This window comes from Trachypithecus francoisi, unplaced genomic scaffold (genome assembly GCF_009764315.1).
Source record: "Trachypithecus francoisi isolate TF-2019V2 unplaced genomic scaffold, Tfra_2.0 Lachesis_group8, whole genome shotgun sequence".
Taxonomy (NCBI): Eukaryota; Metazoa; Chordata; class Mammalia; order Primates; family Cercopithecidae; genus Trachypithecus; species Trachypithecus francoisi.
In genome coordinates, this window is record NW_022681473.1 from 62379668 (window position 1) to 62403934 (window position 24267).

The following is a 24267-nucleotide window of genomic DNA, read 5'->3' on the forward strand; positions in this document are numbered from 1 at the left end:
GGCTACTAAAAATACGAAAATTAGCCGGGTGTGGTGGCATGCACCTGTAACCCCAGCTACTCGAAAGACTGATGCAGGAGAATTGTATGAACCTGGGAAGCGGAGGCTGCAGTGAGCCAAAATGGCACCACTGCACTCCAGTCTGGGCGACAGAGCAAGACTCCATGTCAAAAAAAAAAAAAAAATATATATATATATATATATATGTAGCTGGCCAGGTACGGTGGCTCAGGCCTATAATCCTAGCACTTCGGGAGGCCAAGGCGGGCGGATCACTTGAGGTCAGGAGTTTGAGACCAGCCTGGCCAACATGGTGAAACCCCATCTCTACTAAAAATACAAAAATTAGCCGGGTATGGTGATGCACGCCTGTAATTCCAGCTACTGGAATTACAGTCTCCTGGAAGACTGAGGCAGGAGAATCGCTTGAACCTGGGAGGCAGCATTTGCAGTGAGCCGAGATCATGTCACTGCACCCCAGCCTGGGTGACATCGTGAGACTCTGTCAAAAAATATGTGTTGGTGTTTATAGAGACAGGGTTTCACCATCTCTGTGATTACCGGCAGATGCCACGTGCCAGGTTCTCAGAGTATATTTTTAAAAGATACTTGTTTAGTGTTTGAGATGTGCATTGACAACAGGTCTTTTACACCCATTCTCATGTTATCTTCAAAATTATGGGGTGAAATATAATTATTCTATTTTACCAAAGACAGATTTGAGGCTCGGGTTAAGCTATTCCTGGAATCAATCCTCTTATTTGAAAAGCTTCTGGAAGACAGGGATCCTGTCTTAAACGTTGTTTCTTCAAAGCACCTTAGCACGGAGCTCTGTCCACGTGGTAGGCGCTCAGAAAGTTTGCGCTGAAGGAAGGATATGGATTCTCAAGTCAAAGCTCCAGGCGCAAGGCCAGGGAGTTGAAGCACCAGAGGGCGCCCATGAGCCCGCCCACCCGCGGGTCCCCAGGGCCCAAGCCGGACCTCAGACTGGGTGCGGCCCTTCGGCCCCAAGCAGCTGTGCGCCCCAGCAGAACAGGGGGCGAGGGGGCGAGGGAAGCCCCAAGTCCTCCGTTCGCCCCGCCCCCTCCCCAGAGCCACGCCGCGCGGAGCTGCACGGTGCTGAACGACTCGACATCCTGTTTTCGGGCCCCGTGGCTCCGCCTGCGCCTCTGCTGATCTTGTCTTTCCCTTGGGTGCTGACGCCAGCTCCTCTTCCCCTACGAGTCTCCCCACCCTCCCCAGGGGTCTGGGGCCTTCCCACTGCTGAATCACCACCACCCCGCACTCCCCCAGGGCTCAGGGCAGGGGTGGGGACTGCCCCAGCCTCGGCCACCACTCTATCCCTGGGGCTGGCTGAAGGCACCAGGCCCAGGGGCGCCTTTCTCAGCATCTTCCCGCGGAGGCTGGTGGGGTCGGGATGGGGGGAAGAGGACGAACGCCTACCGCCTAGAGTAGGGCCTCCAGGGGTGGGGTGGCCAGGAGGAGGCAGAGAGACCTAGACCTTGGGAGGCCTGACTTACTGGCCGCAGGGGCAGCGGGCTGGGAGGGCGAAAGTGGCGAGCCCGGGACTGGGCCGGGGGCGAGGCTGGGGGCGGGCTGGGGCTGAAGAGGGGGAGACCGGCCCTCGGACTTCCTGGTCGGGCCCCGCCCCACCCCGCCCCGCCGGTCCGCCCCCCCCACTTCCTCCGGCCTCCCGCTCTCACTTCCTTCTCGAGCCCGGAGCCGCTGCCGCCGCCCCCAGCTCCCCCGCCTCGGGGAGGGCATCAGGTGAGGCCCGGCCGGGGCTGGTGGGTAGGGGTCCGGGGTACGGGAGCCTGGCCGGCCCAGGACTCGGCGCGGGCGCCGGCCCATGCGTTTGCTGGCGGGGGCCGCGGGCTGGAGCTTCTCGGCTCGGTCCAAGTAGGGCGGGCGCGGCCGGCCGGGCGGGGCGGGGACGGGGCCACTGCGAGCCGGCGGAGGCTCGGCGAGGGTGGCTTCCCGGCGGCTGTACCGCCTCTCGGGAGCCGAGAGGGACCCCTGAGGTCAGAGGGTCCCGGGCTCCAAGAGAAGTGTCTCTAAAGTGGAAAATCTCAGAGCTGGGAGATAGGACTCAGGTGGGGTGTCCTCAGAAGTTGCGGGGGGTGTTGAGAAGTGCATGAGGGGAGAGGGCTTCTGAGCTGGAAAAGGCACTCTCTCTGCTCTGGCAGTTGTGACACTTGTCGGAGTGAGAGGGGCGGTGTCTGGGGCCTCCGAAAGCTCTCTCCCTGGAAGATCGATGCTAATCCAGACTCACACTCGGGCTGCAGCCCCAAGGCCCTCTGCACTCAGGAGGACCGGGGTTAGGGTTGGGGGAGCCCCGCCGACCCCACTCGTTCTCCAGATAGCTGTTTTCCTGAGTCCCAACCTTACCTGGAGCCAAGCAGTAGGTATTCAGTGAGCGAACGCTGTTCCTACCTGACCAGAGCCTTGCCTTGCTCTTTTGGGAGTAACTTGGTCTTGCCCTGTGACTGGAGGTGGAAGGACTCTCATTCAGAGGTACTGATAGTCCCTGAGAAGTTTTTGTTGTGTCTTTTGGGGCCGATTGAGAACCATCTCCTAGTATTCCTCTTCATTCTTAGTCCCTGAATTATACACATGCTCCTATCGTCTCCCTCCACGCCTTTAGTTTCTACCCAGAAATCCGCCATCACTCTCTTCTCATCCCTTTCAGTCTGTTTTTCTCCAAATATGCAGTCATACCTAGGCCTTGACCTCTCTTCACCTACCCGGCCCCATGTTCATCTCAGTCCTCTGCAACCTGCCCCATCCCTTCCCTTCCCAGCTCTGGCACCACACACTTATACCTCCTTGCGTTTTCCATCACCCCTCATTCCTCTTGAACCTTCAGCCTGTCACCCTCTCTGTATCCTTCTCTCCCACCCACTTATCTCCAGCTTTGGAATCAGGATCTGTTGTTGAAGACTTAGTGAGTTCGAGAGTCTTTTCAAACCTCCCTAGCTTGGAGAGGCAGTCTGCAGCCTCCCGGTGATAGAGATGGATTAAAGAGCTGGAAAGTGTGTGTGCGCGCGCGCAAGAGAGAAACCGTGTCTATGTGTCTACATCTTTATCTCTTACAGACAAAATAACTGCCCTCAGCCTTGAGAGGGCCCAAGGGAAACCAGCAAAATGAAGGGAACCTGCAGTGAGTGAGGTTGTGGTTAGGCAGGAGGAAGCAGTCTGTAGCAGTCAGCGTAGGGTGACACAGGAATAAGACTGGTAAGAGAGGCCCTGGGAAATCAAAATCACCCCAACCTGTGGTGCTTGACCAAGGGGCCAGGCCTGGAAGCCGAGAGACAGCCTGAAGGTCCCTGACTTCATTACCTACTAGTTCCAGCATCACCTGGTGGAAAGAATGGGACCAACTTGGGTGTGATGGAAATAAAGGGAGGAGGCAAAGGCAGGATTCTGGAGGAAAGACTGCAGCTGGTCTAACTTCGAACTTAACTGTTCTAGTTTTGAATTAAGAAGCGGCTGAGGCAAAGGTGTCTGCTCCTTTCCTGCTGCCTTCTGGGGCCTGCCTAGGCCGGGTACCCAGATGCCCTGGTCTGCATCAGAGCCTTAGTGACCAGGAAGCCCTCTGGAGTTCTACTGACCCCTCTGCCTTCAGGCATCCTTAATATTCCCCATCTCACCTAGGACCCTATTCCTTCTCAGGAATTCCTCCCAAATTTAACTTCAGTCCATCCTGGCTATGGAAGCTCTTGTTGTTTCCACTCTAGAGCTCCTTCCTCAAGCTTTTGGGGTGCATGCTGAGGATCTTGCTTCTATCTACCTCCTCCAGTCATCTGTATTCATTTCTCTCCACTAGAAAAAAAAGAGAAGTAGAGGGGAGTTAAGTGCTACAGCTAAATTTAAGGGCTCTCCCTGTTCCCCATTCTGTCATCTTCCCATGTCACAGTCGTCCCTCTCCCATGAATTGTTCTTCTTCCCGTCCTTCCCTTCCACCCACCTGTCTCTCTTTGCATTTCTTGGAGGTACAGAAGTGTGGCTGCAGGGAGAAATCCCAGGGACCTACATAAAAGCCCAGTTTAAAGAAGGATGTGCATACAAGGCACTTTCCCAGCATCACAGCTTAATAAAAACCCCAGGAGTCCCAATTTCTAGGCTGGCAAACCAGCAGTTACTTAAGTATTCTGCGTAACTGAGCAAACCCAGGGCTCTGATGGTAAAGACAAGATGGGTAAGACAGGGATTCTCCCAGTTGAGATCTGGTCCCATTGGAAGTTTGAGCTAATTGCAAAAAAGGCATTGTTGGAAAAAATGTGACCAGGGCGGGAGAGATTTTAATGGGAAAATATTGGGGGGTGAAGGGAGGTGGTGGCTACAACCTAGGAGGCTGCCATTAAAGTCTTGGCTAAACATGTCAAGGTTGTGACGTGAAGAAGGGGGCTCAGGCCCACACTGAAGACTCCTTCTATATATTGTAGACCCATTAGCAGTGAGGTCAGTAGGGGTCCGTGAGAAGAGCTGAGGAGGGAAACCAAAGACAAAGCCTGGGCCACCTCCCCAGATCAGACTGGTTTTCCTGTCCAGGGTCCAGCTTCCTCTTTTGTCCTCATTTCATATGGGGGGAGGGCATCTCTCCAGGAGCTAGAGGCCAGAGGAGGAGCTTCTCAGCTGGGGCAGGGCCAGAGTGGCTGACTGTTGAGTAATGTTAGTTCTAAATCATGAATGCACCAGGATGGGCTAGGCATGAGGGCCTGGGAACTTGGAAGCAAAAAGGGCTCAGATGTACGTCAACCCACCCTTTGGTCCATTTTCTGAAGGAATAAACTATGGTGGGGTTGTCCTGAATGAGGTTAAAGAGATGGTTGGTCCATTCTCAGGCCAGAGTTAGAATCCTCACCTTCTCCCCTTTGTAGAAGTAGCATAAGGATGGAGGTGAGAAGACCCGACCCTTGTCCTAGATTTGCTACCAACTGTATATAATCCTGGTCAACTTGGTTTCTCTTGGCTCCATTTCAGCATTAAGGAGTTGCATATCAGTACCTCCAAAGGGGACAGTGAACATCATGTCTCTGACTCTTCCTCCCCCAAGAGACTCCTCATAGCAGTGCCCTCACTCGGGGCCCTCGTGTCTTACCAGCCTCAGTGTGACAGGGTCTGAGTAGTCTCTACATATGTATCTGTCCAGGGATAGAACTGTGGCCCTTTCCCCAAGCACAAGGATTATTAGAACTTGAGAGATAAGAAGGCAGAGAATGTTGGGGATTTTGCCAGGGGGTAGTAAGATGGAGTACCCTGTCTCCTGCTCCAGCTCTGCCTCACTGACAGTGGAAAATAGATGCCGGAGTTTCCTCCCTGATGTTATTTTCCCTTGTGGAAACCCCCTCAAGCCTCGGGCAGGGCTAAAGGGACTGGGTAGCCCTGGGTCTCTCTGTGGGTATTTTCAGGTGGGGGTGCCAGGATTGGGAGGATGGCACTTCTGTACAGCCTCATATGAAATTAGCAAAGGCAAAGGAAGTGCCAGTTCACAGGCCGTTGGTGGGGCCCAGGGACTGCTGAGCTGCTGCTAGGCGGGGGAGGAGGAAGCCAGTGTGCACCCTTCCTCTGTGCTGCATGGGGGAGGGGGCAGCTTCCTTGGCTCCCCCAGCCAGAGCCATCCTGGTCCTGAGGCTCAGGTTTTTTTTTTTTTTTTTTTTTTGAGATGGAGTCTTGCTCTGTCGCCCAGGCTGGAGTGCAATGGCACGATCTCAGCTCACTGCAACCTCCACCTCCCAGGTTCAAGTTGTTCTCCTGTATCAGCCTCCCAGGTAGCTGGGACTGCAGGCATGTGCCACTAGGCCTGGCTAATTTTTTTTGTATTTTTAGTAGAGATGGGGTTTCACCATGCTGGCCAGGCTGGTCTCAAATTCCTGACCTCAAGTGATCTACCAGCCTCAGCCTCCCAAAGTGCTGGGATTACAGACATGAGCCACGTGCCCAGCTGAGGCTCACCTTTAATGGAACACTTGGGGTGCTGGGACAATGAATGAAGAAGGTTGGGAACTAGGACTTAGTGAAAGGGTCCTGGACTGCCCCTCAGCCTTCCCAGCTACCACTGTCTCATTTCCTAGTGGGTAGCATCAACTCTTCTTTCCTTCCCTGCTGCAGTGTAGGATCCTCTCCAGGGGCTGAAGAATGAATGAATGGCAAGAGGTGGAGAGTCCTCCAGCATGGATTTTTTTTTTTTTTCTTTTTTTTTTTTTTTTTGAGACAGAGTCTTGCTCTGTTGCCCAGGCTGGAATGCAGTGGCATGATCTCTGCTCACTGCAACCTCTGCCTCCTGGGTTCAAGTGATTCTCCTCCCTCAGCCTTCCGAGTAGCTAGGATTACAGTCACCCACCACCACACCCGGCTAATTTTTGTATTTTTAGTAGAGATGGGGTTTCACCATGTTGGGCAGGCTGGTTTCGAACTCCTGATCTCAAGTGATCTGCCTGCCTTGACTCCCAAAGTGCTGGGATTACAGGCGTGAGCCACAGCACCCAGGGGATTTTTTTTTTTTTTTTTTTAAGACTAGGAACTGGGCTCTCTTGGGTTCTTCCCTGCTGATAGGGAGAAAGGGAAGAAAGAGACTCAGCCCTTGGCCTGGTCCCAGCCCCACACTGACCTCATGTCTCCCCCAGCTTCCTCCTCCCAGCCCAGCTGCAGCCAGCTGCAGCCCCTTTGAGCCTCTTTATATCACCTCTCCTCTATTCCTCCCTTCAAAACAAACAAACAAACTTGTAGAGCTTCAGAAGTCTTTCCACCAGTGCCCCTGCCCCTTGCCTTGTCTTTGACCAAGGGTCCTCAGATATTCCCAGTCTGTAGCCCGTCAGGACCACTTTTCCTTCCCATCTTTCTCATCATCTCTGAGCTAGATCTGCCAGCTTCACCTCTCACCCTTCCAGTTGAAGACAAGATGGTATAACTTAAGTGTTTATTATCCCAACTTGGAGCTCTTCAGGGTGAGTGAGAAAGAAGTTGGTTACTTTTGTCTTGTGTCTTCTGGTCATAGAGGTTCTTCCTTGTTCCCAGCATCAGAGTCTGTGGATTGATGGGGGAGGAGGGGTATGTCATTCTATAGCTTTTGCTCAGCCCTTCCTTGGGCTTCTGGAAATAAACAGAAGGTCAGACTACCCTCCCCCTGAAGCATCCAGTTAGTTCAGCACAATGAAGAGTACAGTCAGCTGGGAAAGGTAAGGCAGGAGAGGGGGTTGCTGTGATGTCCTGGAGAAGCTGGGGAACAGTACTGGGCCTGAAGGACAGGAAGGATCTGAAGGGGGGTGAGTCGCATTCCAGGAAGAGGAACTCCCATATGCAAAGACATGATTGCATCGAGTTCATTCAGTTATTTACTGACAGCTACTACATGCTGTGCTCAGCTTAGGGTGCTCAGCAAGGTCCAGTCAACCAGGACCTTGTCCTCTAGACACTCCCAGTCTAATAACAAGAGATTAAGATTCACATCAGCCTCTCCATGCCTGTGAGAGAGACAGGGACCAGACTTTGGATAGGATAAGTCACTTCGGACTTGGATAATTTACACTTTCCTCGAAGAGGCAGCAATGGTGCATGGTTCCATATTACTACTTGATGTATTTTAGGGAAGAGAATATGGAGGCCCCTTTGTAGAGGATCAGGATTGGAATGGCCAGAGATGGATTATAGTTATAATGAGGTTCAGGGAGGGCTGCAGAAAGGGAGCCCCATGTTAGGGAGCCAGGTTATAGAAGGCTGAGGTAAGTTCCCATCACCTCCATACTCGCCTATCTCTTAAGAGCCCGTTCCTCCCCTCCCCCACTCCCAGTTGGGACACTTCCCCTGCTGTAACAGCCACAGAGATCTGGCAATCAAGTTACTTCCTTTCCCTCCCCCATTCTGGGCCTGCCTGGGCCACACCCCAAGGCCAGGCCCCACTGGGTGCAAGCCAGGCTCCAGGGACCACACTCAGACAGGGTCTTAGACCCCCATGGGCTATATTCCCTGCCAGAGCCAGGTCAAGCTGGTACTGGGAAGAGAGGTTTTTGCCTATTTCAGGCACAGCTTTTGCCTGTCATTGCTGTCCAATAAGATTCAGCATTGCAGTCTTGTCTGTTGTGGGGTAGGCAGGGAGTGTCCGGTACTGGGCTTCAGAGAGGTGTCTCCATATCTCAGTAATGAGTGCTGGCACAAGCAGATCAAAAGGCAATGGTTGTACAGTCCTGTGTGCCTAGCCCTATACTTAGAGTTCTTTTTTTTTTGTCATTTAGTCCAGAGAAGCCAAGACTTCAGACTGAAGGGCATCCACAGCTGGGAAACTTACGTATGACTGTTGGAAAAGGAGAATCACACAGAGCCAAAACAGGATTAAAAGGGGGGTCATGGGTGCAGTAGCTCACTCCTGTAATCCCAGCACTTTCAGAGGCCTAGGCAGGTGGATCACTTGAGGCCAGGTGTTCGAGACCAGCCTGGCCAACATGATGAAACCCTGTCTCTACTAAAAATACAAAAATTAGCTGGGCATGATGGCACGTGCATGTAATCCGTTACTCAGGAGGCTGAGGCAGGAGAATCGCTTGAACCTGGGAGGTGGAGGTTGCAGTGAGCTGAGATCACAGCACTGCACTCGAGCCTGGGTGACAGGTGGCCATGCAACGGATATCCAAAGAAGAATTCAGTAACCTTATGGAACTGTGAAACTTAAGTTAGGCCTTAAGGAATAAGAAAGATTAGAGAAGGGAGAGGGAATAGTAGCAGAGGGAAAAACAAGAGTAAAAGTTCAGAGGCAAGAATGATCCTGACTTGTTTGCAGAGGACATTGAAAATCCCTCTGGACCAGGGAACTGGGAACTCACACTTGCAAAGTACCTAGATTGTGTACATATTATACATTAATGCACTTAGTCCTTGTAACACTGCTCTGTGGTAGGTACCATACATTGCTGCTGCATTTGAAAGATAAGGAAATTGAAGCTTAAAGAGGCAAATCATCATAAGCTCCGGATCACAGAGCTGGTAAGAGGCAGAACTAGGGTTCAAATCCAAGTCTATATAACTCTAATACCCCTTACCAAACTGTGAAGAACTCTGAATGACAATATGAGGGACTAGGCATGATCTGAATTGGGACTAAAAAGCCAGAATAAGTCATTGTAATTTGTCTAATAACATACAGATCTGGCCAGGCGTGGTGACCCACACCTGTAATCCCAGCACTTTGGGAGGCCTAGTCAGGAGGATCGCTTGAGATCAGGAGTTCAAGACCAGCCTGGGCAACATAGCAAGACCCTGTCTCTACAAACAAACAAAAAATAAATAAAAAATACAAAAATTAGCCAGGTGTGGTGGTGCCTGCCTGTAGTCCCAGCTACTCAGGAGGCTGAGGTAGGATGCCTTGAGCCTGGGAGCTTGAGACTAAAGTGAGCTGTGATGGCACCACTGTATTCCAGCCTGGGCAACAGAACAAGACCTTGTCTCCAAAAGAAAAAACAAATCAAAACAGATCGGCAACCACTGATTTACTAAATAACTTTTTTTTTTTTTTTTTTTTTTTTTTGAGACATGGGGTCTTGCTGCGTTGCTCAGGCTGGAGTGCAGTGGCTACTCACAGGGACAATAACCTTGACTAGTGTAGCACACTACAACCCTTCACTTCTGGGCTCAGCCTCCCTAGTAGCTGGGACTGCAGGTGCACCACTGAGCTGGGCTTAATGTTTTTTTTTAAAAAGCCACTTAGTGAATAAGTCATCGTTGAACCCTGCTCCAGGTAGGTCACACTCCTGGTTTGGCCACCTGCAGCACTGACATCCCTTCTTCCTATTTGGCGCAGTTTAGACTCTACCTTTTAGCATATGCCCTCCTGAAATGGGCTATGGGAACTTAATTCAACCCAGTTCGGGCCAAAGGATTTCAGAAAGAGTTGTTTTGGGAGACAGAATAAAGGTCTGAACTAGACCTGAGTAGGGAGGACTGGGCTGATCCCCCACCACAGACACAGGCATACTCAGTGCTTCCTGCCTTCTGGGATGAAAGGCTTGGCTCCTGTCACCTCCTGTGTGCACAACACTTCAGTTTACAAAGCGTATTCATTCCCATGGTCAGGTTCCTTGATGCTGCCCGAGAGGCTGGGAGGGCTACTATTATTACTTCTACTGTATAGATGAAGAAACGGAGGCTCCAAGAAGGGCAGTAACTTACCTGATCAAGGTCACACAGTTAGCTGGTAAGGGGTAACTTGAAGACTGTAAGATGCACCGTGGAAAACACAGGACTTTGGGTCACAAAACCGGGTTTGTGTTCTGGCTGCCATACTAACTAGCTGTGTGATGTAGAGTTACTTTTACTGCTCTGAATTTGTTTCCTCATCTGTAAAATAGGAATAGTACTGACAGGTTGTTATAAAGGTCAAATGACATAATAACATGCAATCTATAAAGGCTTATACCATATGAGGGCTTTTTTTTTTTTGTCAAGGGTCAAGGTCAGCAGATAAACTCAAGACATCAGAGTCAGGTATCCAGTACTCTTGGCCCTATACCACACTGCCTTTGCTCTGCTTGTTTCTGGACAGTACCATACTCATCATCCTTTTCCAGTGTCAGTCCCTGTTCCCTTCCCAGCCCAGAAGCTACCCTGTCCTTCCCCTCTCCTTTGAGAGCTGATTTACTGATTGCTAGTTGATAACCACCTCCTTAGAGAGCTGTACTTCCAGTTTCTTGGGCCTTGTGACAGCTAGCCAGAGTTCCTTCCTTGTCTTCCTGCTTGGGCCAGCCCAGCGCTGGGCTTTTCAGTCAGACTGTCAACACCCACCCCCCTGCTCTGTGTAGAACTGAAGATTGCAGGCCCAGGAGTTCTGCTTTGAATGTCAGGGCTTCCCACATAATCCATTGGGGCACAGGTAATGCCACCTGCCTCCAAGGAGCTTTAAGTCTTAGTTCATCTACCTAGTGCTCTTGTAACAACCATTGTAATCTCCAATTCCTGGATAGGAAAACTGAGGCCCAGCAAGCGTAAATGCCTCATGCTTGGTTGTAGTGAGTCAGCAGAACTGGGGTTAGAACTTAGGTGTCTCAACTTCCAGTCTGAAGTCTCTATTCAACTCTCCACTGACCTAGAGGGTCCTTATGCCCTTCCCTGACCCACACTCGGAGGGTCTCCATCTGAATGTCCTGAGGTTGCATGCACATACATGTGCACACGCACACACGCACACTCATTCATGCAAATAGGATGGAAATATTTTTTAATGTGAACCAGAGACACAACTTCAGAAAGTGAAATCATTTCTTTCCCAGCTGATTCCAAGGGAAACTGTACCCTGGGAGGGAGCTGGGACCAAGCCCTGGGCCCTTTGCATCCCCCATACCACGAAAGTTTCTTTTCCACTTCCCAGTGGGGATTTTCTTTTCCACTTGTCATTGATTTTTGAAGCTTCTGAACCAGTGGTGAGAGCTCAGGCTGCCGGGGTAAGGGGTTCCCAGACCAGAGTGCAGCCTTGCAGTATAGCAAGTGAAATGGAGGAAATGGGCTAGTGGTGATGGTGCTTGGGTGGAGCCAGGGATAAGGAATACTCAGGGATTTGGTTGTGTTTAAAACAGGGCTGCCCCCTCTCAGAGAGCAGGCCCTGGTTGTGGGAGACAGTCAGGGAAAGGAAGTCACATATTGACCACCAAGAGTCCCCCATGGCCAAAAAGTAGCTGATGAGAGAAGGACCCTTGCCATAGCAGTGTAAATAATCGCAGGGTTTCTGGAAGCTTTGCTTCAGAACTCAGAAAAGCAGTTCCTCACCCCAAGGCCCTATGACCTGCAGAGGTGACCAGATGTTGGCTGGAGCTGGGACTCCTTATACTTACCCCACTAATAATACAGCAGCCCATTTATTGGGCACTTGCTATGTGCCATACCTCATGCTGGACACCTTCTATACATTATTAACTCTTACTTTTTTTTTTTTTTTTTTTTTGAGACAGAGTCTTGCTGTGTCGCACAGGCTGGAGTGCAGTGGTATGAACATAGCCAACTGCAGGCTTGACCACCCTGCGATCAAGTGATGCTCCCACCTCAGCCTCCCAAGTAGCTGGGACTATAGGCGTGTACCACCACACCCTGATAATTTTTTCATTTTTTGTAGAGTCACGGTTTTGCCATGTTGCCCAGGCTAGTCTCAAACTCCTGGGCTCAATCGATCTACCTGCCTCGTTCTCCCAAAGTGCTAGGATTACACTGTGCCTGGCCTCATTTCATATTCTGAGCAATTGTAATGCAGTAGGCAAGATTATGCCCATTTTACAGATGAGAAAATTGAGGCTTGGGGAACAAATACATTGCCAAGATCACATATAACTAGTTGGTGGAACTGTGATTAGAATCCCTGCCAGTCTTAATCTAGCATCTATGTTCTTTTTTTTTTTTTTTTTTTTTTTTTTTTTTTTTTTTTTTTTGAGGCGGAGTCTCGCTCTGTCGCCCAGGCTGGAGTGCAGTGGCCGGATCTCAGCTCACTGCAAGCTCCGCCTCCCGGGTTTACGCCATTCTCCTGCCTCAGCCTCCCGAGTAGCTGGGACTACAGGCGCCCGCCACCTCGCCCGGCTAGTTTTTGTATTTTTTAGTAGAGACGGGGTTTCACAGTGTTCGCCAGGATGGTCTCGATCTCCTGACCTCGTGATCCGCCCGTCTCGGCCTCCCAAAGTGCTGGGATTACAGGCTTGAGCCACCGCGCCCGGCCCTAGCATCTATGTTCTTAATGATGGTATTTTCTACCCAAGAGTCTGGAAGGCTCTAAAATCTTTCAGAGGCACATGCCAGGGTCTCAGGAAATGGACAGAAGATTGAGGGGAAAGTCAAGTTTTTGTCTTACTCTTGGCTTCATCCTTCCTAGTTGGGCTTGAAAGATTTGCTCCAGGCTAGGCATGGTGGCTCATGCCTGTAATCCCAGCACTTTGGGAGGCCAAGGCGGGCGGATCACAAGGTCAGGAGTTCAAGACCAACCTGACCAACATGGTGAAACCCCATCTCTACTAAAAATACAAAAATTAGCCAGGCATGGTGGCAGGTGCCTATAATCCCAGCCACTCAGGAGGGTGAGGCATGAGAATCACTTGAACCCGGGAGGCAGAGGTTGCAGTGAGCCAAGATTGTGCCACTGCACTCCAGCCTGGGCAACAGAGCGAGACTCCATCTCCAAAAAAAAAAAAAGATTTGCTCCACCCCACCAAGGACCTTGAGAGAAGATACTAATGTCTGGGAGCCTCAGCCTCTACCTCATTCATCATAACATACCCATACCCCAGTCCAAATCCCAGGTTCAACTGAATCTCCAGTAATCCCCTGCATTGAATTTGCTGTACTGAATTGGCAACCAGAGTGTGCACGGCCAGATAGGGTTTTCAGTACTTATAAGAATGATGGGGTGGCCAGGTGTGGTGGCTCACGCCTGTAATCCCACCACTTTGGAAGGCTGAGGCAGGTGGATCACCTGAAGTCAGGAGCTTGAGACCAGCATGGCTAACATGGCGAAATTCTATCTCTACTAAAAATATAAAAATTAGCCGGATGCAGTGGCATGTGCCTGTAGTCCCGGCCACTCAGGAGGCTGAGGCAGGAGACACTTGAACCTGGGAGGCGAAGGTTGCAACGAGCTGAGATCGCGCTACTGCACTCCAGCGTGGGCGACAGAGTGAAACTCTATCTCAAAAAAAAAAAAAAAAAGATTTCCCCCTTGCCAGAATACCCTGGATTGGGATAGGGCAGCTCTCTGAAGAATTGAGCCCCTTACTCAGCAGGTTTCTTACTGTGCCTTTTGTTTGTACTCAGTAGCCAAGATACCAGGTTTGGAGAGGGCAGGGTGGGCCCTGAGTTGAGAGAGGTTCTACCTATGGCTGCATCAGAGTGACCTGGAACAGCTGTCCTGTGCCAGAACCCTTTCCAGTCTCCTGGTGGAAAGCGTCCATATTTAGTAGAGGATCTAGTGGATCCCTAAATTTGTGCACTCTCCTTTTGTGTCTGTATAGCCTGGAAAATAGCTAATACTGGCCAGGTGCGGTGGCTCACACCTGTAATCCCAGCACTTTGGGAGACCAAGGCGGACGGATCACAAGGTCAGGAGATCAAGACCATCCTGGCTAACTCGGTAAAACTCCGTCTCTACTAAAAATACAAAAAATTAGCTCGGTGTGGTGGTGGGCGCCTGTAGTCCCAGCTACTTGAGAGGCTGAGGCAGAATGGCGTGAACCCAGGTGGCGGAGGTTGCAGTGAGCAGACATCGCACCACTGCACTCCAGCCTGGGTGACAGAGTGAGACTCCGTCTAAAAAAAAAAAAAGAAAAGCTAATACTTTTGGATGAGGCACTGTTTTAAATGCTTTACGTGTATTATATAATCCTTATAATGACTCAATGAGGTAGATATTATTTTATCCTCATTTTACTGGTAAGAAAACTTAGGCATAGAGAGGTTAAGCAATTTGTTCAGGGTTACACAGCTAGGAAATAGCAAAACCAAGATTTGACCTTAGTTTATCTGGCGCCAGAGCTTATGTGCTTTCTACCACATTATACTGCATCTTTGCTCGGTCTCAGGGCCTTTCACTGTGTATCTTTCTGATGATTGTCTTGATGGGATTTTGGGATAGTGTCAGGTTAAGGGAACAGGAGCCAGTTTCCCTTTGTGTGCCCTTATCTTTTCTTCCCAGTAGGCAGAGGCCTCCCTAACCAAGAATGTCCCCTTTCATCTGTCCACAGGTCACTGCAGCCAGAGGGGTCCAGAAGAGAGAGGAGGCACTGCCTCCACTACAGCAACTGCACCCACGATGCAGAGCATCAAGTGCGTGGTGGTGGGTGATGGGGCTGTGGGCAAGACATGCCTGCTCATCTGCTACACAACTAATGCTTTCCCCAAAGAGTACATCCCCACCGTGTTCGACAATTACAGCGCGCAGAGCGCAGTTGATGGGCGCACAGTGAACCTGAACCTGTGGGACACTGCGGGCCAGGAGGAGTATGACCGCCTCCGTACACTGTCCTACCCTCAGACCAACGTCTTTGTCATCTGTTTCTCCATTGCCAGTCCGCCTTCCTATGAGAACGTGCGACACAAGTGGCATCCAGAGGTGTGCCACCACTGCCCTGATGTGCCCATCCTGCTGGTGGGCACCAAGAAGGACCTGAGAGCCCAGCCTGACACTCTACGGCGCCTCAAGGAGCAGGGCCAGGCGCCCATCACACCGCAGCAGGGCCAGGCACTGGCCAAGCAGATCCACGCTGTGCGCTACCTCGAATGCTCAGCCCTGCAACAGGATGGTGTCAAGGAAGTGTTCGCTGAGGCTGTCCGGGCTGTGCTCAACCCCACTCCGATCAAGCGGGGGCGGTCCTGCGTCCTCTTGTGACCCTGGCACTCGGCTTGGAGGCTGCCCCTGCCCTCCCCCACCAGTTGTGCCTTGGTGCCTTGTCCGCCCCAGCTGTGCCTTAAGGACTAATTCTGGCACCCCTTTCCAGGGGGCTCCCTGAATGCCTTTTTCTCTGAGTGCCTTTTTCTCCTTAAGGAGGCCTGCAGAGAAAGGGGCTTTGGCCTCTGCCCCGCTCTGCTTGGGAACACCGGGTATTCTCATGAGCTCATCCAAGCCAAGGTTGGACCCCTCCCCAAGAGGCCAACCCAGTGCCCCCTCCCATTTTCCGCTACTGACCAGTTCATCTAGCTTTCCACACAGTTGTTGCTGCCTATTGTGGTGCCTCCTCAGGTTAGGGGCTCTCAGCCATCTCTAACCTCTGCCCTCGCTGTTCTTGGAATTGCACCCCCAAGATGCTCTCTCCCTTCTCCAGTGAGGGAGCCACAGAATCCTGAGAAGGTGAATGTGCCCTAACCTGCTCCTCTGTGCCCAGGCCTTATGCATTTGCTGACTGACTCAGCCCCCATGCCTCTGGGGGCCTTTCCTACCCCCATCAGCATCAATAAAACCTCCTGTCTCCAGTGGCCCCGGCTCCTCCCTGTGTGCTGGGCATTAGCGGGTGGGCATGGGCTAGGGCTCCCCAGAGACTGGGAGCCTTTTGTTTCTTCTGGTAGACAATAGGCTTCATTGTGGTCCCCTCACCCCCCAATTTCCCTAACAAAGCTCTAGGCTCCCTTGGAGGGGGCAGTCTTGCTCTGGGGCCCAGTCACAGATGCTATAGTGGACTCACACACAAAACTTGAGGAAAGACTTCCTGATCTTAGGACTCAGAAAGGGAGAGGTTGAGAGCCATTAGCCTAAAGGCAGATGCTCTCACAGTCATGCATCTGAGAGCTGTACCTCACACCACCAAGAGGACAGCGCTTTAACAAGACTTGGAGTTTGAACCCAGGTCTCTGACTCAACTGAAGACTTCCAGTTATCCTAGCTTGCAGTCCTAGAATCATTACAGATAGCTCAGTCACTCCTGCTCACCAAAACAGAGGCTTAGACCAGCCTTAGGAGACTCCAGACCTAAGGGGGATTGGGGGATGCTGCTAGGAGTCATACTCTGCCATGGACTTACTCCCTCCCCACTCTTGAGCCTGTTTCTCTCCCAGTTCCTATCAAACAAGATGAGCCCCAAGACTGGCAAGCCTAAGCAACTGTTGGCCCCCCCAAAAAAATTTATTTTCCTTTAAAACAAAATGTACAACCAAAATTTAGGGTTTGGAGCAGTAGGGAAGACAGGAGATACCAGAGAGCCCATTTTATGGTAGAAATCTGCATCTGACCCCTGTATCCCATACCTTTGCAAAGGAAGGGAGGGGTCTATAAGCCAGAACTTTCAGAAGAGAGAAGAAAATACATGGTGTGCTGGTGCTGTTTCTGGAGCAGGTCATCCTTTAGGTACAGAACACCACCTCCACCCAGTGACATCAGAACCACTGACTGGTAGAGCCCTTGGAAATCATACAGCCCACCCATCCCCCATCAGACACACGGACACACTGAGGCTCAGATAGGGAAGGGTACATACCATAGGGCACACACCACATCAAAAAGGTGAAGTCAGGACTAGAACACCTGAGCAGCTTTAGCAGGGGACTGTGGCCACAGGCCTGGATGTGCACAGTAGATCATGAAATACATTAGTCCTGTGAATGACCCCGTGGAGAGAAATGGCTGTGGTTGTCAGGGAGCAGCAACTGCTCAGGGGCTCCTGACCTCAGTGAAAGGTGACTATGTAAAGGCCAGAAAGTGGATGGTGGTCATGAACCTCAGGACGTTTTTTTAGCACCAAATGGTGGAGCTCTCTGCCAGCTCAGCTTCTTGGGGCCTCTCAGGTAAAGGTGATGTTGCTTGAGGACCCCATGCCCATATGAGGGGTGGAGAGGAGAAGCCAGCAGCATTGGGGTGAGCCTTGGCCTATGCCCTTCCTTCTTACCCTTCCCCCATCTTCAGTAAGGCCAAGAGAGGATGTAGGGTGGGGAAGGCCAGAATGGTATCTTGTTCCTTGTTTCTGGGCAGTGGGCTTCCTCCTTCCAAGCAGGACTGAAGGGTTCAGAATCGCTTTTCCTCAGGCTGAGAGGTTATGAGCAGCTCCTTGTTCCCGAAGTCCCACCAGGCCGTCATGTGGAACGCCATGTTGGTTAGGACAACAGTGTACTCCAGGATGGCAAAGATGGTGTACACTGTTGTGAGGACACAAGGAACAGGGCATGATGAACTTCCTGCTACCCCCTCAGGGGCCTCTTGATAAATCACACCACCATTTGTCTGCTACAGAGAGCACAATGGCAGTCAGTCCCCAAGACCATTGCCCATTATCAAAAACATCACTGCTGCCCCATAGCCACTCATGACTGCCTGTGGATCCTATCCTGACCTCACCTCCAGCCTCACAATACATGTTGTGCCGAAAGTAGACAGCCAGCGCCGAGAAGAAGGAGACGAAGTTGATGACGAAGAGCCGCTGTTTCCAGCTGTAGGACTTCCGATCCTAGGGAATGGGCTGTCTGATCACTCTGCAGCTTGCTGGGATGAGAGCTAGGGCTCCCCTCTCAGCCCTAGCTCCTAAGGGCTGGGCCTTACCTCCCTTGGCTCCCACTAGTGGTCACGGAAGGGAGCACAGGCAGGGGCAGCAAGAATGAGGAACATGTTGACGTCCCTGCCTCTGGGGGAGTGATGGGCCAAGAAGCAGTGGTATTCCTGCCCCTTCCACTTCAGGGCGATGGAGTATGAAAGTTACATGGAGTCACCCACCAACCCCACCTCCAAATACTGTGGGGGGAAAGAAACCCATATACACATGTGGGGCACTGAAATTATGACAGACCACAGTCCCCTGACACTGTTCCTAACTCACTGCCGCCTAGATGCGACTCCTCATTCTATCCCCATTTGCAGCTTTCATCTCTTCTATTCTCCAGTCACCTACACTACCCAAACACAGTGCTATAGTCCTAGATTCTGACCAACCACCCTCAGTTTGTCACCAAGCCCCAGCCCCAACCCCAGCACCCCTCTGCCAGGGTTCCCATTAGAACTCAGTTCCCACCTCACCATTACCCGAATCCTGAGGACAGATGTCCTTGATTTTCTTCTGGGCTGCTTGGAGCCCCCGCTAGGGATAGACCGTACCTCCTGACTTACTGTGTGCTTCTTGGTCAACCGCCAGAGAATACAGGTGAGGAGCATATGCCCGAGGGATGAGGCGATGAACACAATGAAAGCATTCTCGTGGACGGCTAGAGGGAAAGAGCATTGGGAGCCACATTGCAGGGAGTGCCCACACCACTAAGAAGGAAGGTCGGAATGTGGTAGGGGGAGGCCCCTCCCCTCAGGGAACCCTTCCCCACTCCTCCCTCATCCAGCACCCACTGAAGTCCTCGGAGGAGGAGACGTAAGTGAGCACTAGCAATGCAAGGTTCTCCACGACATTGAGGCCGAAGTTGAGGCGGCACAGCGGGCGATAGCAGGAACACGGGGAGGCGCAGCTGAGATAGTGGTTCCAGTAGGCGAAGGCCACCAAGAAGCGAGGCGCCGAGTGCAGGCCGATGCAGAAACGCCACACGTAGCGCTGGGGCACCTCCCCGCCGATGGCCGAGCTCACCGAGGGCAGGTAATTAGGCACCTAGAGAGTTGTGACCTGTCTGGGCATCTGCCTCTGCCAGCCCCACCCATGTGGAGAAACTTCTCTCCATCTAACAAAATCACTCTGGCCTCTGCTCCAGTCCCTCCCCTTGCAAGAAGTTCTCCTTCAGATGTCCCCACACCTCTCCCAAGGGACCTCCCCTTCCAGGTCCTAGGCCCAAAGTGCTGGATTCTCATTCCCTAGCTATCCTGGGATTTGTGCAGGAGCATGGTGGGACCTTCTCCATCTTCCCTGCAGACTGGAACCTGCCTGTGTTTGGTCAGTATGTAGATGGGTTCAGATGCTCTACACCCATAGCTCAGAGCTGTGCCTCCACTAAGACCCTGGGTGAGTTCCAAGACCTCAGATTCATTCTAGAGGACAGGGATGAGTCACAGACTATCTGAGCTTCCTTAGAAAAGTGCTGGATTCACTGGTCAGCTAAGATGTTGCTCAGTTTGCTCCCAGCGCCATTCATTCCTCTAGGCAGGTGTGCCAAGGTGGTAGAACGGCAGTCCTGCTCTGATCATGATTAAGAAAGTGGGTGGGCTGGGCATGATGGCTTACACCTGTAATCCCAGCACTTTGGGAGGCCAAGATGGGTGGATCATGAGGTCAGGAGTTAAAGACCAGCCTGGCCAACACGGCGACACCCTATCCCTACTAAAAAAAAAAAAAAAAAAAAAAAACAGGCCGAGTGCGATGGCTCACGCCTGTAATCCCAACACTTTGGGAGGCCAAGGCGGGTGGATCACAAGGTCAGGAGATCGAGACCATCTTGGCTAACACGGTGAAACCCCATCCCTACTAAAAATACAAAAAATTAGCCGGGCGTGGTGGTGGGCGCCTGTAGTCCCAGCTACTCGGAGACTGAGGCAGGAGAATGGCGTGAACCCGGGAGCCGGAGCTTGCAGTGAACCGAGATCACGCCACTGCACTCCAGCCTGGGCGACAAAGCGAGACTCCGTCTCGAAAGAAAGAAAGGAAAGAGAGAGAGAGAGAAAGAAAGGAAAGGAAGGAAAAGAAGGAAAGGAAGGAAAGAAAGGAAAGGAAGGAAAGAAAAGAAAGAAAGGAAAGAAAAGAAAGGAGGCCGGGCGCGGTGGCTCAAGCCTGTAATCCCAGCACTTTGGGAGGCCGAGATGGGTGGATCACGAGGTCAGGAGATCGAGACCATCCTGGCTAACACGGTGAAACCCCGTCTCTACTAAAAAATACAAAAAAAAAAAAACTAGCCGGGCGAGGTGGCGGGCGCCTGTAGTCCCAGCTACTCGGGAGGCTGAGGCAGGAGAATGGCGTAAACCCGGGAGGTGGAGCTTGCAGTGAGCTGAGATCCGGCCACTGCACTCCAGCCTGGGTGACAGAGCGAGACTCTGTCTCAAAAAAAAAAAAAAAAGAAAAGAAAGGAAAGAAAAGGAAGGAAAGAAAAGAAAGGAAAGAAAAGAAAGAAAGGAAAGAAACAAAAGAAAGAAAGGTAAGAAAGACAGGAAAGAAAGAAAGGAAAGAAAAGAAAGAAAGGAAAGAAGGAAAGAAAAGAAAGAAGGAAAGAAAGAAAGAAAGAAAAGGAAGGAAGGAAGGAAGGGAAAGAAAGAAAAAGAAAGTGGGTGCTCCTAACCTGGGGTAGTCTAAGGAAATGACCATGTTCTCGTGCATCTCCACCATCCATCCTTCTCAATGCCTGGAACTCCTATTGAAGCCGCAGTCCTTAAAGCTGAGAAAAAAGGAGGAGATAATAAACAGCTGCAGGGACTGGCGTCTTCCTTGTTTGAGAGGTGAAAGGATGGAGGATGACTGAACAATGGTTTAGACAGGGACAGGAAATTCAAAGATGGGAAGAGGCTCTCTTAGACTTCAGGGCCTAGAGCAGTGCTTCACAAACTTTAATTACCCATACAACTAACTCACTGGGGGAATTGTTTGAAATTGTAGAAGGCTTGGAACCTGCGGATCTGCATTTTTGAATTTTTTCATTTTGTTTTCCCCCTTTTTGAGTCAGGGTCTCACTCTGTCACCCAGGCTGGAGTGCAGTAGCATGATCATGACTCACTGCAGCCTTGACCTCCTGGGCTCAGGTGATCCTCTCACTTCAGCCTCCTGAGTACCAGGCTAATTTTTGTAGAGACAGGGTTTCCTCATGTGTCCCATGATGGTCTCAAACTCCTGGGTTTAAGATATCCATCTGCCTTGGCCTCCCAAAGTGCTGGGACTACAGGCATGAGCCACCTCACCTGGCCAGAATCTGTTTTTTGTTTTGTTTTTTTTTGAGACGGAGTCTCGCGCTGTCACCCAGGCTGCAGTGCAGTGGCGTGATCTCAGCTCACTGCAACCTCCGCCTCCAGGGTTCACGCCATTCTCCTGCCTCAGCCTCTGGAGTAGCTGGGACTACAGGCGCCCACCACCATGCCCGGCTAATTTTTTGAATTTTTAGTAGAGATGAGGTTTCACCGTGTTAGCCAGGATGGTCTCGATCTCCTGACCTCGTGATCTGCCCTCCTCAGCCTCCCAAAGTGCTGGGATTACAGGCCTGAGCCACCGTACTCGGCCATTTTGTTTTTGTTTTAGTTTTGGACACAGGGTCTCACTTTGGTTGCCCAGGCTGGAGTGCCATAGCATGATCTCAGCTCACTGCAGCCTCTACTTCCTGGGCTCAGGTGATTCTCCCACCTTAGCCTCCCAAGTAGCCACCACCATGCCTGGCTAATATTTTGGGTTTTTTTGTTTTGTTTTTTAGTAGCAACAGGGTTTTGCCATGTTGCCCAGGCTGGTCTAGAACTCCTGGACTCAAACAATCCACCGCCCTCGGCCTCTCAAAGTGCTGGGATTACAGGCATGAGCCAACATGCCAGGCCAGAATATGCTTTTTTTTTTTTTTTTTTTTGAGATGGAGTCTCACTCTGTTGCTCAGGTTGGAGTGCAGTGGCACGATCTTGGCTCACTGCAACCTCTGCCTCCTGCGGTTAAGCAATTATCCTGCCTCAGCCTCCCGAGTAGCTGGGATTATAGGCAGCTGCTGCCACGCCCAGGTAATGTTGTATTTTTAATAGAGACCAAGTTGGGCAGGCTGGTCTCGAACTCCTGACCGGTGATCCGCCTGCCTCGGCCTCCCAAAGTGCTGGGATTACAGGCATGAGCTACCATGCCCAGCAAGAATATGCATTTTTAAAAGATTCCCAAACTGTGGAAATATCTAGTCCATTGCCCACACTTTCTGTGCACTTTTGCAGACCTCCAAAGAGGGCCAGCACAGTGTCAGAGCCCAGTAACACAGCAAGGGAATGAACTTGCTCTAACTATGGAGGGACAGTGTTTGGAAGTGGAGTTCTGAAGGACCACCATCATTCCTTTCTTTCAATGAGATGCTAGACTGCTGAGAAGGTGAGCAATGCTGCAGGCAGCTCACAGGGTAACCCACAGGTAGGCCTGGGGCAAGACTAGACAGGGGGCTTCACAAAAAAGGAGATGGATTCCCCTCTGCACTGTCAGAGGAAGCTAAATGCAGAGCTCTGGGAGAGAAGATGCTGGCCTCAAAGCCATAGCTTAAGATATCATAGCTTGAGACCAGGCTCAGACATGCACTCTGAGTAATGTGAAAGGGCAGCATAGAGGCTCAGGAACTACACAAAGCTGAGTCTGCACCCCAGCTCTGCCTTTATTAGCTGGGTGACCTTGAGCAAGTCACTTCACCTCTCTGAGGCTCAGGAACTACACAAAGCTGAGTCTGCACCCCAGCTCTGCCTTTATTAGCTGGGTGACCTTGAGCAAGTCACTTCACCTCTCTGAGCTCCAATTTCCTCATTGGTAAAATGGATATAACACCACCTACCTTGCAAGGTGTTTATGAATTCTCTTTATTTATTTATCTTCTTGAGACAGGGTCTCGCTCTGTTGCCCAGGCTGGAGTACACTGGTGTAATCTCGGCTCATTGCAACCTCCACCTCCCAGGTTCAAGCAATTCTCGTGCCTCAGCCTGCCAAGTAGCTGGGACTAGAGGTGCCACCACTCTCAGCTAATTTTTTATTTTGAGATAGAGTTTCACTCTTGTTGCCCAGGCTGGAGTGCAGTGGTGTGGCCTCAACTCACTGCAAACTCCACCTCCCAGGTTCAAGCAATTCTCCTGCCTCAGCCTCCCGAGTAGCTGGGATTACAGGCGCCCGGCCTCTAATTTTTGTATTTTTAGTAAAGATGGGGTTTCACCACGTTGGTTAGGCTGGTCTTAAACTCCTGACTTTAAGTGATTCGCCTGCCAAGGTGCTGGGATTACAGGTGTGAGCCAACATGCCCAGCCATATGAATTCTAAATATAACATGTATAAAACATCTGCAGTATCTGGCATGCAGTAAGTGCAGTAAGTGATGGTTTTCAGAAGACAAAATTTCCTGTAAAGAATGCAAAAACACTATGTGCTACATGGCCACAGAGCATGGGAAGGTCTGCTTATGGGTGAGAGGCAGGAACCTCCAAGTTTCCTTACTAGATTTTTCTGCGTTGAGTTACTCTGAGTTGGGTTAGTCAGAGTGTTGCCTCTGCTTCCTAGAATATTCATTCTGAAAACTATTCCCCAATCTCAACTACTTTAAGGAAAACAGGACCACCATTTAAAGCTTGACTGGGAGAGCCTAAAGGATTCAAGAGCCCTGAACCCTGACCACTGTTGGGAATGGGTACTGGGGAGAAACGGTACAGGGTTTGGGGAAGACCTCAGGAGGAAATGTGAGTTAGGGCATTGTGGCTGCTGGTCCTGTCTTAATGAGCTTCTCTCAGATTACGGATGGGGGTGGGATTCTAAGAGCCAGGACTGTCTCTTCCATCACATACACACGCACGCACACATAACACACAGACACATACATATAATCAGGTACATGTACTCCTACCCCCAGCCCCATTCCCAGTACACAAGTTCCCCACTCACCCACTGCACCAGCAACAAGCAACATCAGGAGCTATGAGAAACCAGGTACACAGCTCACCCCAAACTTCCCCATGTGCCCAGAGCTAAGAGTACTGAGAGACAGGAGGATAAGCCCTTTCTGATAGGACAGTAGATCAGAAACTCATATGGTGTAAAGACAGGGTTCCCCAAAATCCCCTTTCACAGCACCTCAGATTTCACCATGAGATTCATTCCTTTGGCCTCAGGTAAAAGTCCCCCCACATTATAGATGCCTTCTCTAGCTACCCTACTGTCCCCTGCCCCATGCCAACTGCACAAAAACTCCAATTGCTGTCAATCCCACTTTCTACACCTCTCT

The 24267-nt window shown here is 51.1% G+C and overlaps 2 protein-coding genes across 4 annotated transcripts in view; one reads left to right on the forward strand and one right to left on the reverse strand.

Moving 5' to 3' along the window:
* The first annotated feature begins 1619 nt into the window (after positions 1 to 1619).
* Positions 1620 to 15924, forward strand: RHOG (ras homolog family member G). 3 transcript variants are annotated; one of them, XM_033205668.1, is made up of 2 exons: positions 1620 to 1767; positions 14697 to 15924. In XM_033205668.1, the coding sequence occupies exon 2, from the start codon at positions 14765 to 14767 to the stop codon at positions 15338 to 15340; it is 576 nt and encodes a 191-aa protein (XP_033061559.1). In that variant the 5' UTR covers positions 1620 to 1767; positions 14697 to 14764; the 3' UTR covers positions 15341 to 15924. The 3 variants fall into 3 exon arrangements, with proteins under 3 accessions (XP_033061559.1, XP_033061560.1, XP_033061561.1); XM_033205669.1 differs by lacking the exon at positions 1620 to 1767 and adding an exon at positions 10450 to 10473; XM_033205670.1 differs by lacking the exon at positions 1620 to 1767 and adding an exon at positions 14031 to 14086.
* Positions 15925 to 16548: 624 nt separating this feature from the next.
* Positions 16549 to 24267, reverse strand: part of PGAP2 (post-GPI attachment to proteins 2) — a 28830-nt gene continuing 21111 nt past the window's right edge. The window contains 4 exon segments of the mRNA XM_033205671.1: positions 16549 to 17574; positions 17774 to 17882; positions 18524 to 18630; positions 18764 to 19016. Of these exon segments, the coding sequence (XP_033061562.1) occupies positions 17444 to 17574; positions 17774 to 17882; positions 18524 to 18630; positions 18764 to 19016 (600 nt within the window). The 3' untranslated portion in view covers positions 16549 to 17443.

Coding starts and splice junctions, on each gene's coding strand:
- RHOG (XM_033205668.1), top strand. CDS start 14,765: ATGCAGAGCATCAAGTGCGTGGTGGTGGGTGATGGGGCTGTGGGCAAG.